Genomic DNA, 13,707 nt, shown 5'->3' with positions numbered 1-13,707 from the left:
AAATCACAAAGCATGGATTATTTTATTGCATTGTTTCTAAAAATAGACAATATTTTACTAGGGCCAGAGAATTCTTGAAAAGTGGGAAAGAAACTTCCATTTCCTTGGAAAAACAAATAAGAGGTTGAGATATAATAATAAAAGTGAAAGAGCTTTGGTTTATGTGGCCACTAATAAGGAAGCTTATCTCTAACCTGTTTAGCATCCTGTATTTATTCTATAAGTACTGCCCCATAGGTGGTAGATAGTACCTGTCTTAAGGATGGCAGCTGATGAGGTGATCTTGAAGGTCTGAGAGAAAATTGATGTAGAGTGAATGTATTCTGGATTTTAGAGCTTATCAGAGTTTTATCTGTCCAGTAAGGGTTTCATCATTAGTGAATATAGCTGCTTCTTTGTCACTAAACTCAAAATAGAAAACCTCCAAACAAAGTAATGTTGTTATTTGTTGAGTGGAACCAAAGAAGTTATCTATAAATTATTTTACATGCTCATTTTTGGGTATTTAATCACCTATCTTTAGATATTAGGTGATTATCATTGTGCTTGGAGGTCTCAGCAGTTAGATGCAATTAATGTATGAAATTTGGTCCTTCCTCTTCAGGAGTTGGTAGTCTATGGAGGAGGATCTGGTATGCAAACATAAAAAACCATTCAGAACCACACAGAGCAGCTTGTAATCATTTAATCAACATATAGTAAGTTCTTACTATATGTCCCGCAGGTACTGTGCTAAGTGCAGGGGATGTAAAGAAAAATGAAAATGAACCCTTCTTTAGATTATATTCTAATGGGAGAAACCACATGTAAAAATATAGGTGAATATACGATTTAGGAAAAATACCTACAAACTTACTTTAGAGGGGAAGGTACTAATAGCTGGTGGGACTGAAAAAGGCCTGTTACTCCAGTCAGTAGGTGAGCAGATCATGTTGCTCAAGTTTTAAGTATAGGGCAGTGAAGGGCAAGATCGAGGGAGATTTGAATTTTCTGAAAGCTTTTGTGGAGAATGAGAGGATTTGAACTGGTGTTTCCTTGAAGAATATATAGGCTGTCTAATACCAGGGAGTACAATGGACAGTATTTCAGGGAAGGCAAAGATAATACCAGGAATGAAGAAGGGATCCACTATGGCAAATGTTAGGGATATTATGAAAATGAACTTGAGTAAAAGACTTCTCTATTGATAAAATATCTGAAGGTTGTTGAAATTGGTTAGGAAGATTAACCTGTAACTGTGTGAATGATGGTTTGGAAGTAGGAAGGCAAAGAAAGGGGATATTAGTGTTGTCCCAGGAGCGATAAACTTCCTATGTGTGTGCGTGTGCCAGATACGCACACATATACATATACAACATATGTATGTGTATGTATGTGTGAATATATGCACAAAATATACATACACATATATACACATTATATATGAATATAATTATGTATAAATTATATATAATACATAAACATAACTAATTATGTAATTACATAAATATGAATATATACATATAGTGTCTATATAATAATCGCTCTTTGATGACAGAGATATAGAACTGTGAGAGGTCTCTAAGTGATACTGTAATCTTGTTTTAAAGATTATGACACTATGGCTTTCAAGAGGTTAAAGGACTTGACAAAGGTCACATGGTAAACACAAAAACTGAGATTTGAACCTAAATCTTGTGACTCCAAATCTAATACTTTTTATTATAACCTGATGGAGGCACTTAATAAATGCTTGTTGAACGGTACCAAATTCCTTTCCATTCTTGTCTGTATTTTGTTTGATGCAGACCCTCTTATTATTTGGTAATCTTGCTCCTCTCTTTCCTCCTGCTCCCTCTAATTAACCCTTAGTGCTTGCTTCTTACCATATCCTAGAGACGCTCTGGACACCTAGGTGGCACAGTGAACAGAATGCCAGGTTTGGGAGTCAGGAAGACTTGAGTTTAAATCTAGCCACACACTTATAGCTATGTGACCCTGGGCAAGTCACTTAACCCTGTTTACCTTAGTTTCCTCATCTGTAAAATGAATTGGAGAAAAAAATGGCAAACTATTCTAGCATCTTTGCCAAGAAAACCCCAAATGGGGTCAAGTAGAGTTGGACATGACTGAAACAATTGAAGAACAGCAAACAGAGGAGATGTTCTAGTACTAGGTCTGTAATATTAGAATTGGTCTTGACAAAAAGAGGTAGGGAGACCTGTTATAGCTGCTGCCATTTTACCCTTAAACTGCTGCCACTTGGTACCTTAGGGCAGATTTCATTAGGAAGATCTACTGCCCCCTCCTTTGCAAGAGACCTAATCCTTTTTCTCACTTCAGAGCTGCTATCTCCAGTTCCTGTGAAGAAATGCTTTGGATAGCTGATCTGGAATAAAGTGATTTGTGTTTCCTCTGAAATGTGGAGTGTTTCTTAAGTCTTAGTGAAGTTTTAAGCTCTAATAGCTTGAAATTATACTGAGAATTTTGGGACACCCGCTATGGATCTATCTTGTCTTCTCTTATCACTTGTGTGACTAATATCTCCTGTAAATTGAGGTGACAGAGTGAATAGAGAGCTGGGGATGGAACTAGGAAAACCTGAATTCAAATCTAGCCTTAGTCACCTACTAGGCTTTGTGACCCTGGACAAATCATTAAGCTCTGCCTGCCTCAGTTTCCTCTACTTTAAAATAAAGATAATAATAACACGTATCTCCCAGGGTTGTTGCAAGGATCAAATGAAATAATATTTGTAAAGTGCTTATCATAATGCCTGGTATATAACAGGTGCTCAGTAAATGGTTATTCCCCTCCCTTCTCTGTGAAAAAGAAGATGGAAAGGAAAGAGGATAGGAAGGAACTTTTCCCCTTACCGATTGCTCATTGTTGCTGGCTATGAATTCCCTCTAAGTACTTGGGACTGGTCTCTGTGCTGTCATGGGCTAGCTAGAGAAAGAGAAGAAAGCCTTGCCAAAAATAAGAAATAGTAGAATTGAAGGAAAGCAGGTGAAACTCTTGATTCCAAACTCCCTTGGGATTGGGAATTTGGAATCAAGAAGTGTGCCTTAGGTTTATACTTCAGCAAGATCTGGGTTCAAGTCCAGTTGTGGAGACTTCCTATTTCTGTGATCTCAGGCAAGTTAAATTAACCTCTCTGAATTTATTTCCTCACATGCAAAATAGAGATTAAAAGTACCTGTAGTACTTTGTAGTGTTATCATGAGGTTCACATGGGATAATCTATGCCAAGTGCTTGTTAACCTTAAGGCAATGTATAAATGTCAATTATTATTTGTTATTATTTTTTCATTCTCATCTTTATGTTCAATGTAAGTTGCTGTTGCTGTTGCTGACCATTGAACACCTCTTCTCACCCTCCCCCCACCTTATCCTGCCCTACTGGATCCCTGCCTCCAGGCCAGGAAACCCACCATTTGTAGTTAGTTTGGCTGGTAGGGAAGAGGGAAATACTCTAGTCACAGAACCAAAGAATTTCAAGGTTGGGAGGGACCTTGCTCCATCTCATTCTATCTATATTCCACTCCTCCTGTCCCCCATATCCTCCATTATAACACACCCACTATGTGCTCATCCAACATTTGTTTGGACACCTCCTATCAGAGGGAAAACATTACCTCCCATGGTGGCTCACTTATATACATGATGGTTAGCTTTCATAATTTTATTAGTAAATATAGTACTTTAGTGTTAAATGTTCTTTTGTGTTTTGGCCTGGGAACTAGGCGATGTTAATATGGTTTCTACCACCATTTTGAACATTAGAATTCATGACACAGAGACAAACAACTGATTTTCAAACATCTTTCTGAACACAACGCCTTGTCTAGTTTTATCTGTATGCACCCTATATACTTGCCTGTCCCCTGTTTGCAGTAATCAGTTATGGAAGTACAGAATGTTGGAGCTGAAAGCAACCTGAGAATCCATTCAGTCTTGGCCCCTCATTTTACAGATGGAAAACTCAGAAAAGACTTGGTTGATGTTCAGACATGACAGTTAAGGTGCTAATTATTGTTGTACTGAAATACATTGAAACGGTGTTGGGGCAAAGTATATTTCTGAGATTTCTCAGGCTTGAGCGTGCCAAAATATATGGCTGTAAGGTATATGGCAAAGATGTATCTTTGAATCTCTAATTTCTAGGTAACTTCATTTCGCATAAGTTGGTGTTTGCCTTCTTAAATGTTCTTTGGGTAGCCATGAAGGGCCTATAGCTTCTACTAATAACCAATTCTGATTTTCTAAAAATAATAATTTAATATTTATAATAATGTATTATTATAACATATAATATATTAATGATATATTATTAATAATAAAGATATAATTATGAATATGTAATTATAATAATGACATGAAATACATATTCACGAAAAGGGTAAAAATATTAGCAAAAGAGTGGGACAAGGATTTTTAATGTTCACTAGCTTAATACCCTTTTATAACATGCACAAACAGCATCCTGTGTGCCAAGCACTTTTCCATGTGGTGTTGGAGTGGGCATACAAATTTCAGATAAAACATGAAACCTGTAGGAATGTCAAATAGCATGGAAAGAAAACACTAACACAAATAGCTGCAACTCATAAATTTACATAAATGCATTAGAGATTTTGTAAACAAATGTTTCTCATGCAACTCTATGTACTTTTATTATTACAATTTTTTATACATTAGCTAGAAGCCAATTCTGATGCAACTTTATGTATTTTTATTATTACAATTATTTTCTACACATTAGCCAGAAGATAACTGGGGAGAATCAGTACAGTTAACACTTGAGTTGGACCTTAAAGGAAGTGTTAAGCATTCAAGAGGTGAAGAGGGAGAAGCAGAAATTCCAGGCAAAAGGAATAACCACTTAGTTGACAAGCATTTAGTAAGCCTTTACTGCCAAGTGCTGTGCTTAGCACTGGGGAGACAAAAAAAAGGCAGAAACAACCCTTACCCTCAAGGACCTTATGTTTTAATAGAAGAGATGGCATATGTAACTAAAACCATATAAGATAACTGCAGAGTAGACAGAAGGCAGTCTGAGAATGAAAGGCATTTATGCCTCAACAAAAGTGTCTATAATAAGAGCAAGTGTAAGAGAATTACAAAAGCACAATGCATATTCAGGGGGCAGGGTATTTGTTTGAGGATAGAGTGAATAGAAAGGAATAGGATGAGATAAAATTGGAAAGGCAAAATGTTGTTAGATTGTAGAGGTCTTTGAATGGCAGGTGAAAGAATTTTAACTTTTTCTTTGGCAGTTGTGAACTAGTGGATGTTTTGAAATAGTCAAACATTTAGGCTAAGTGCTGGGGATACAAAGAAATGTAAAAGACCGTCCCTGCTTGCAGCGAGTTTACTGTCTAATGGGGTTCTCGAAAAAACATGGAAATAATGGCAAACTATAGAAAGGATAAATGGAAAATAATCTACAGAGGGAAAGAGACTAGAAGGGGTTTTGTTGATGAGAACAGAGAATGGGGGAGAGATTCAAGAAATGTTGTAGAGATACAGTTGAAAGAACTTGACATCTGATTGAATATGAGAGGCAAGAGAGAATAACACCAGGATTATGAACAAGTACAGAGTGAATAATGATGTCAGAGACATATATAGTGGTATCAAAAAAAGAAAGTATATTTGGTGAGAAATAAGTTCATGTTAAGAACATGTTGAGTTTGAGGTACCCATAAAACATCCTAGTATTGTTATTTAAATAATAGTTTAAGATTTCAAAATAATTGTTTGAGTGAATACTTCACTACTCACTCTACTCCCTCTTAGAACACCCAACAAGAACTAAAATCCCATTTTTTTCCATCTTACTTTAGCTTACACTTATTTAAGGTCAAACTTGTTTTACTATTGAAAAAGGTTGAGCTGATGAATAGCTTCCTAAGTAATAGGCAGCACATAAATGCATGAGACTGACCTTGCTTTCATATCGTAACCTTGTGTGGCCAAGTACAAATATTCACCAGCTAAATATTTAATCAGAGCCAGGAACTGAGTTTATGGCCACTATTTCAAAACCATCCTTTATATATTATTATTGTTATAGTACTTATTTTTATAATTATGTAGTATATAATAATATATATTAATATATTATTAATATATTTATGTATATTATTTTCAGAATAAGCCAAATCAACATTTTTTGTAGGATCATTTTAAGTATAAAACTATTGCTTTTGACCTATATTTATTGCACACATTGGCACTGCCATTGCTGCTGAGGGCATAGGGTGAATACTTAGCTAAAGTGAATCCTATTTTGGAGAAATATGATCAGTTTTATGATGTTGATTTATAGATCATGATAAACATCTTCTCTGTTTTATATCCTATTGTAAAAGAGAAAATTAACAATGAAAATAAAGTACTGCTTGCGAGTTCTGCCCTTTTCCCTTCATCCTCTACCTTCCCTGCCCTTAAACCAGGAACTAAGAACTTTAGCTTTTCCCACCCAATTAGTGAAGGACAAAAAATAATGAAATAATGACTTTTCTTCATATGAAGCTTTTAAGGAAATACGTGGTGGTGTATATTTTAGGGGGAAGGAGAGCAATAACCTTTCCTGGTTCTTATAATGAACAGTTTATATCTGAACAGAATCATAGAATTTTAGAGCAAGAAAGAATTGTAGAGACCATCTAATCAATTTTTCTCATTTTATAGCTAGGAAACTGAAGTCCAGAAAGGGTAAACTAGTTTGACCAAGGTCATATAAGCTAGTAAGGGACAGAGCCCAAACTCGATCTCTGGTCCCTTGACCATCCCCCTTCCCAATCTATTTATATTTCTATTATATTTCATTAATCTTCATTATTTTAGAAAAATCCACTAATGGTATAATAGTAATCATAATGACACATCTATATAGCACTTTGAAGTTTGCTAAAGCATTTTACAAGTATCCTATTTGATTCTAATGACGGCTCTATGAGATAGGTACTCTTCCCATTTTATAGATGTGGAAAGTGAGTCTAAGAGCACCTTTGTGACTTGTCCAGTGTCACACAGGTCATAAGTATCTGAAGCAGAATTTGAACCCGTGTCTTCTTAACTCCAGAGCTCAGTCCAATATAACCTCTACTTGTCCATAGCTGCTATCCATCCTCTTCACTGTCTCTCTTAGAGGTCCAGCATTCTTTTTCATTAAAATCCTTCAACAGAGATTTCACAACCTTCTCACCAAATGGCAGTCTATCAGCATATAATCCATCTGGTCAGGAAGTTCTTCATGTCTTTCCCAAATTCCTCCTCATGTGGGTTAAGCTCATTTCTTTTCATCTTCTCTTTGGTGTAAATGGATATTGACCACTAACCACCATCTGCAAAGTAGCCTTTTATGTATTTTAAAACTGGTTATTAAATCCCACTCCTGTCTACCCCCAAATCCCCTCTTCTCCTTTGCCAGTTAAATAACCTCAATTAGAACCTTGAAAATCAACCCTAACATTTCATTCTTTGGCTTTACATAGCATTGAATTCTGTAGTTTTGTTGGTTTTTTAATTCTTATTTCAGTTGGTAAGAGTGGTAAAGATAGAAAGAAGTCAACCTTTACTGAGTCCTCATTTTCATTGACTCATTACTACTCTCAGTGTCCCAAGGTTTGGGGTTAAGGAGTAGTATGGATGAATAATCTCTCTTCTTAGCAGGATGTTATTAATGTTCAGTCTTATGAAAATAATTGTTATTATTTTCAATAAGGATTCACATATGTGTAGTACTTTTACAAAGTGACTACCTTATAGCAAACCTGTTGGTAGCTAATATTGCAGGTGTTATATTAATTTTTACAGATACAGAAACTGAGCATAGATATTAAATGATTGTCTAAGGTCATATAGCTTAGCTAATGAGTGGCAACATAAAGGTTCTGACTCAAAGTCTAAGCATGCTTTCTAAAATTTCCTTAGAGTAAAACTTGTTGAAGTTACTCATGACCAGTTTTTATTAGGTGGATGCCATTATTTGTCTTTTAGATATTGAAGATACTGTTGAGAACAAGTACATAAATCCTCTCCAAATGCATGTATCATGTTTAGGTGAGCATGTCATTAATTTGCATAGACACCTTCCAAAAATTTATACTATTTCATAAATACTATTCCAGTGTATCTGAATGTATCCACTTAATGTAGCATTCCCTAGGCTTATGAATGGGGAAATTTAGGCAGGGGCTGTTGTCACTTCGAAAATGCTATTCTTGATCTAGATCTTAACTGCCAAACTAATTAATTTAGGTAGTGAATTGGATTTAGGCAAAATCCAATATTTTCAATTTTTGCTTTGTCAGTAAAGATATTATTGGTATTGGGAAGAAACCTTCTTGTATTATTTTTGGGTATAAAAGAGAAATGCATTGATATCTGAATTATAGAACTATAACAAATCAGCAAACAAGAAGATTTTGCATAGTTTGTGGAACAGAAAAGTCCTTTCCTATTTGTTTTCTCCTAAGATAATTAAAGTGTATTCTGTAAGCTTCCTTATTTACTTAGTGGATGGACTTTCCTCATGTAGATGCCAGATGACACTTGATCTCACTGGGTCATGTTTCATTTTCAGGATCGGTTCAGTGATATGAGAATCATTATGATCCACAACCCTGGGAACAGTGATACTGACTTTGGGTTTACAGTAAGATGGGATTTTCCCGGAATCTTCGTGCAATCAGTTGAAGCAGGTAAATTCCTAGTTTAGCCTCACTGTGAACTTTATTTTCAGGTGGTATTTGGAATGGGTGTAGCTAACTGAACTGAATGAATTTCAGAGAGCAAGAGAGAATGTATATGCAAAAAAATACATCAGTGAAGGGAAAAGACAACATTCCCTTGGTTTCAGAAGTCTTAGTTTTCAGAATTGAATGCTTTCACCTTTCTATCTTTCCTTTGTCCTATCCAAAGAATTTTTCTTCTAGATTCTCTTAAATTTTTGTCCCTTGTAAAACTTTATGTTTGCCTGATGCTTTTGAAATTTTATATTCTCAAGTTCTCAAGAACAGTAGGAGATTCAGGAAGTATTTTTTCTAACTCAACTCCATGTTTTTCCTACCTATGTATTTTAAATTATATAATTCATAGGTACTTGGAATAAGTGTAGGTGTAACTACTATGTCCCTACAAATCCTTGAGTGTTCCCCAAAGAAGAATACCTTCCCCTTTGTCTAGTGGTATTTCTGGACATGTTTAACTGGAATAAATTATTTGTAATATTTTGTAAAATATTGGCTGAATTCAAACTAACCCTCTTTTGGTTTGAATGAAGTTGAGGATATGCATTTTGGGGAGGATTTGGGTAGGAAGGGGAACAGATATTGATTGTTCTAGTGGACATTGGTAAAGATATTGATCTAGTCTTTTAACTTTCAAAAGTTACTAATGGGAGGCAATCATTTTAATTGTTGGAGAACATTACTCTTAAGTGGACACATTTAATCCTGTTTAGTTCTGGTACAATTTTGGCATTAGATTTTGAAACCCAGTCTTGCATGTTTTAGAATTTTTCCATTCAGAAGTGACTTTTAAAAATTATGTACTACAGTGTTTTAATGGAAGGAAATTTTTTTTCATGTACCAGGTAAGGTTTTCTTGTCATTACAGTCTTGAATTGTTTTTAATCAAAATGTCAGCTAATAAATGGAAAACTCTATAATATTTTATTGTATAGTTCACACTAAAATTTTCATTATATTATTTTGATTTATTGTAAGACTTTCTATACAATTCTATTTTGTCAGTCTTCATGCGTTCACACATATTCTATCTGAGCAATGATCAGAGGAAACTAGCACAATACTTGCTCCCTCCCTCCTTTTTTTTTTCTGAAATGAATATGCTAGTTGACCAAAAAATGTCGCTCAATCAAACTGATGTTAAATTTACTTTGAATTTTTTTTTAGGTAGCCCAGCAGCATTATCTCAGCTCCAGGTAGATGATGAAATTATTGCTGTTAATAACACTAAGTTTTCAAATAAGAACACGGATAAGTGGGAAGAGATCATGGCTAATGCACGAGAAACTGGAAACCTAGTTGTAGATGTCAGGCGTTATGGAAAAAATGGTAAGGAGTTATTTGTTGCATGTGTTGTGTTTGTACATATGTGCTTGTATTTGTTCTTTGGTTGAGGGTCTTGACTTACTGCAGCAACATTTTTAGAAAAGGTGTTTTATGATAATGTGAATGTTGTCTAGTGTGTTGTCTGTAAATTTCTTCAGTAGCAAATATGCTGAAAATTATCATATCTAAGATCTAGTATAGACATTCTACCATGCATTCATGTATTAAAGGACTTTGTGCTTGAAGTTCTTCAATAGTTATTTCTTAGGTATTGAATATTGCATTTGTTACTATTTTACTTAGGCTAGTTTTGGATCTGTAAAGGAAAACAGGGTACATAATGTTCTTACTGTTGATTCTTAAAAAATATGTGAGTATTTCTGGTTACCATTCACAACTCTAATTATAATTTAGTGGATACATGATCTCATCAATGCAGTCACTCCCTCCAGTGTTACATAATGTGACTCATTCACTTTCTCATCCTGTGTGATTCTTATTATCCATATCTTCCCATGTATTTTTCATAGGGGACCTCTAATGTTCGGAGGTCTTCCTCTAGTCTTTTAATGTTATTTGGGTACCACTGCAGACCTTAGTGGTGGTGGTGGTGGTGGTAGTAGTAGTAGTAATAGTAGTAATAGTAGCAGTAGTAGTAGTAGTAACAGCAGCAGCAGCAGTAATAGTAGTAACTAACATTTTGCATAGCATGTTCAGTTTTATAGGATATTTAATTTACATGATCTCATTTATTTTCTGCCTTTTGAGGAGGATGAATTACCTAGCCTCATCTCAATCCCAGCTATGACCAATTTTCTGGTGATTTCATCATTTAATACTAAACCTTGGCATGTGGTATATTTCAGTAAATTTGCTTGTATGTTTTGGGATTTTTTTTTTAATTTAACCCTCTCTTTTGGGGAAGGTGGTCTGCCTATGAAAGCCCTAACACATTTCTCTGCTTCCTTCCTGATTTGTCTTTCAGTTTTGTGTTTGTATTTTTTCTTCTTTGAATGTATTGTCAGTAACGTTGTTCTTTACACTTTGACATCTACCTATACTCATTCCTTGATTTCCATGTGCCAATCAGACTGGGGCAAAGACCAACCTTCCCTGCCATTTATACGGCATAAAACCCTCAATCTCACCAGTATGGCTACCAAAATTATAGGTTCACCTGAAACTAAGTGGATTGATGCAACTTCTGGAGTTTACAATTCAGACAAGGCTTCAAACCTTTCAATAAAGAGTGATTTCTCCGAAAGTCTTCAGAATTCTGTAAGTTTGATTTTTCAGAGATGGGAAGTGGTTACTCTAAGGGAACCTCCAATAGAAATTAGAGGGGTTAGAAATTGGGAATGAAAAGGGTTTTGGTTTTGTGTTTAGCCCAATTACAATATTTTTTATTTGCTGTAAGTTTTAGGAATGCTATGCAATGGTAAGATTGAAGTGGTAAGTTAGGGATACTTAACATATTAGTTATTTTATGTGATGGTTTTGCATCACATAAAAAGCCAGAAGATTCCAGAACTGAGTTGCTGTGTATTTGCTATCAAACTTTCAACTTCCCTATATGCACATATATGAGAGTTATGTTAAGGAGAACTGTAGGATATGAGGTGAAAGTGAGAATTTAAAATTTAAGTTCTCAAAATGATAATTTTATGAGAAATTTGTTTAATTCTTGAAGCAGTTATTATTGTAGAGTTTTCAAAAGTAAAAGAATATTCTCTCTATGTAGAATGTAGATGCTTCATTTAAATGGAAATGTTTCTTTTAAATATGCATTTAGCTTTGTTTTGAGAAGATTATTATAATTTTCCTGGGACAGTCCCCCTTAGAAATGTTTAGTTATGCTTCTGTGTTGTGAGAAAATAAAACATATATTTTTTACCTTCATTACTAATACAAGCCAATGAATTGTAATTGTAATTATGCTTGTAATGTTTCCTGGAAAATTATGACTGGTTTCCCTTAAAACCAACAATTCTTGTAGCTAATCATTAATCCTTAACCAAATGTTATAGAATACTGAAACATATTCAAGAGTCAGCAGCATTTAATAACCTACATCAATAGCCCACCAACCTTACCTCTTTGGAAAATGTTTTCACTTAATAGGAATAGCAATGTTAACTTGGTTCATGAATTATTAAAACCCATTTGGAGAAAATAACATCCACTGTGTTCTCTTCCCTTCACAGAATATTGAAACAAAAGGAATAAATGGCATAAGTGGTGAAAACAGCTCTACTGAACCCAAAGGTAAATGCTCATGGTATAGCACATCTCTATGAAGAGAACAGGTGTAGGACTCAGATTCTACTGTTGTAACAATTAATAATTTTGAATGAAATAAAAACTGACCTGCTGCAAGTTGAAACTAAAAGTGTAGGAGCACCCAGATCCAGTTGCAACCAGGTGGACTGGAGCTCAATTATACTAAGTGCTGAGTAGCTCTAGAATGGTGCTTGGAGCCCTGGCAGCGAGGTCTGGATCTCAGGATGCTGGTTGTAGTCTTTTCTGAGTAGAAGGGAAAAGGAAGATTAAGGAGCTCAGTCCTTTCTCTACATGAGATATTCATCCCAGTTTTTGAAAGGGGTCATGAATCTCTCTTTTTTTAAAAGACAGATATTTTTTAGTAGATGCGCAGCAGAGTAGAGTAGTGGATAGATGGTCTATAGTCAGGAAGATCCAACTTTGGGATTTCAGTTCTGGCCTCAGATACTTACTAGTTGTGTGACCTTGGGTAAGTCACTTCATTCTGTTTGCCTCCAACTATAAAATGAACCAGAGAGGGAAATGGAACCCCAACAAAACCTCAAACAGGGTCACATAGAGTCAGACACTACTGAAAAATGACTGAACAACAACATTTTGCAGTAGAATCAAAAAGGGAGGAAATAAATTATGCATTTTTGCCAGCTTTGACTGGTATTTCTGAATCAGAGCCTATTTGGTGATATTAGAAGTTCTGTTTGGCGGTTACTATGAGTGGAAGCAACTTCACACGAGGAAACAGATGAGAGGATCTATGTTTTGGGGTGGTTGAATTGCATACCTGATAGGATGCTGGACTTGGAGTCAGAAAGACTTGAATTCATGTCCTGCCTCAGATAGGCATAACCTCTCTCATCCTCTTTTTCTCATCTATAAAATGGAAATAATAATAGTTTCTGCTTTTCAGGGTTGTTTTGGACATCAAATGAGATAACATATGTAAAGTCAGTTAGTCAGTCAGCATTAGATTTCACTGTTTAATGAATCCTTAGAGAGTTGTGTTTCTTTTAAAATTTTTAAATTGTTTTAAATTTAAATGAAAACATTAAAAATTTTTAAAATGTTTTAAAATTCTTTAAAATTCATGTATAGAGAGAAAGGACCAAAACCTTCAGCTAGTAAATTAATATCAAGTGACAATATTATCTGCATTCTTTTCGGTTGGTCCAGGTGGAATAGTGTTTAGCCTAAAACCACACGAAAAATCAATGGGAGCTAAGAGAATACAATTTACTCTACTTGTTCTATAATCTAATTAGCCTTTCTCATTGTTATCTCTAAGGTCTTGAAACTGGATCTAGACTTTCTAGAAGCACTGATATGTTTTCAGGAGCATTTAACTGAATTTTTTCATTTATTT

General features: G+C 34.9%; 1 protein-coding gene across 36 annotated transcripts in view; it reads left to right on the top strand.

Annotated features, from left to right (window-relative positions):
- LMO7 (LIM domain 7) overlaps positions 1 to 13,707 on the top strand; it is a 246,962-nt gene that overhangs the window by 206,946 nt on the left and 26,309 nt on the right. For 26 of the 36 annotated variants that reach the window (XM_072622270.1, XM_072622272.1, XM_072622267.1 and 23 more), the window contains 4 exons: positions 8,576 to 8,693; positions 9,909 to 10,070; positions 11,158 to 11,345; positions 12,272 to 12,332. In XM_072622270.1, coding sequence (XP_072478371.1) covers positions 8,576 to 8,693; positions 9,909 to 10,070; positions 11,158 to 11,345; positions 12,272 to 12,332 — 529 coding nt within the window. The remainder of the gene's footprint in view (positions 1 to 8,575; positions 8,694 to 9,908; positions 10,071 to 11,157; positions 11,346 to 12,271; positions 12,333 to 13,707) is intronic. The other 10 variants (XM_072622275.1, XM_072622274.1, XM_072622277.1 and 7 more) reach the window with 1 other exon arrangement.

The sequence above is a fragment of the Notamacropus eugenii genome, chromosome 6 (assembly GCF_028372415.1).
Source record: "Notamacropus eugenii isolate mMacEug1 chromosome 6, mMacEug1.pri_v2, whole genome shotgun sequence".
NCBI lineage: Eukaryota > Metazoa > Chordata > Mammalia > Diprotodontia > Macropodidae > Notamacropus > Notamacropus eugenii.
This window is presented reverse-complemented; position numbering and strand designations above follow the sequence as displayed.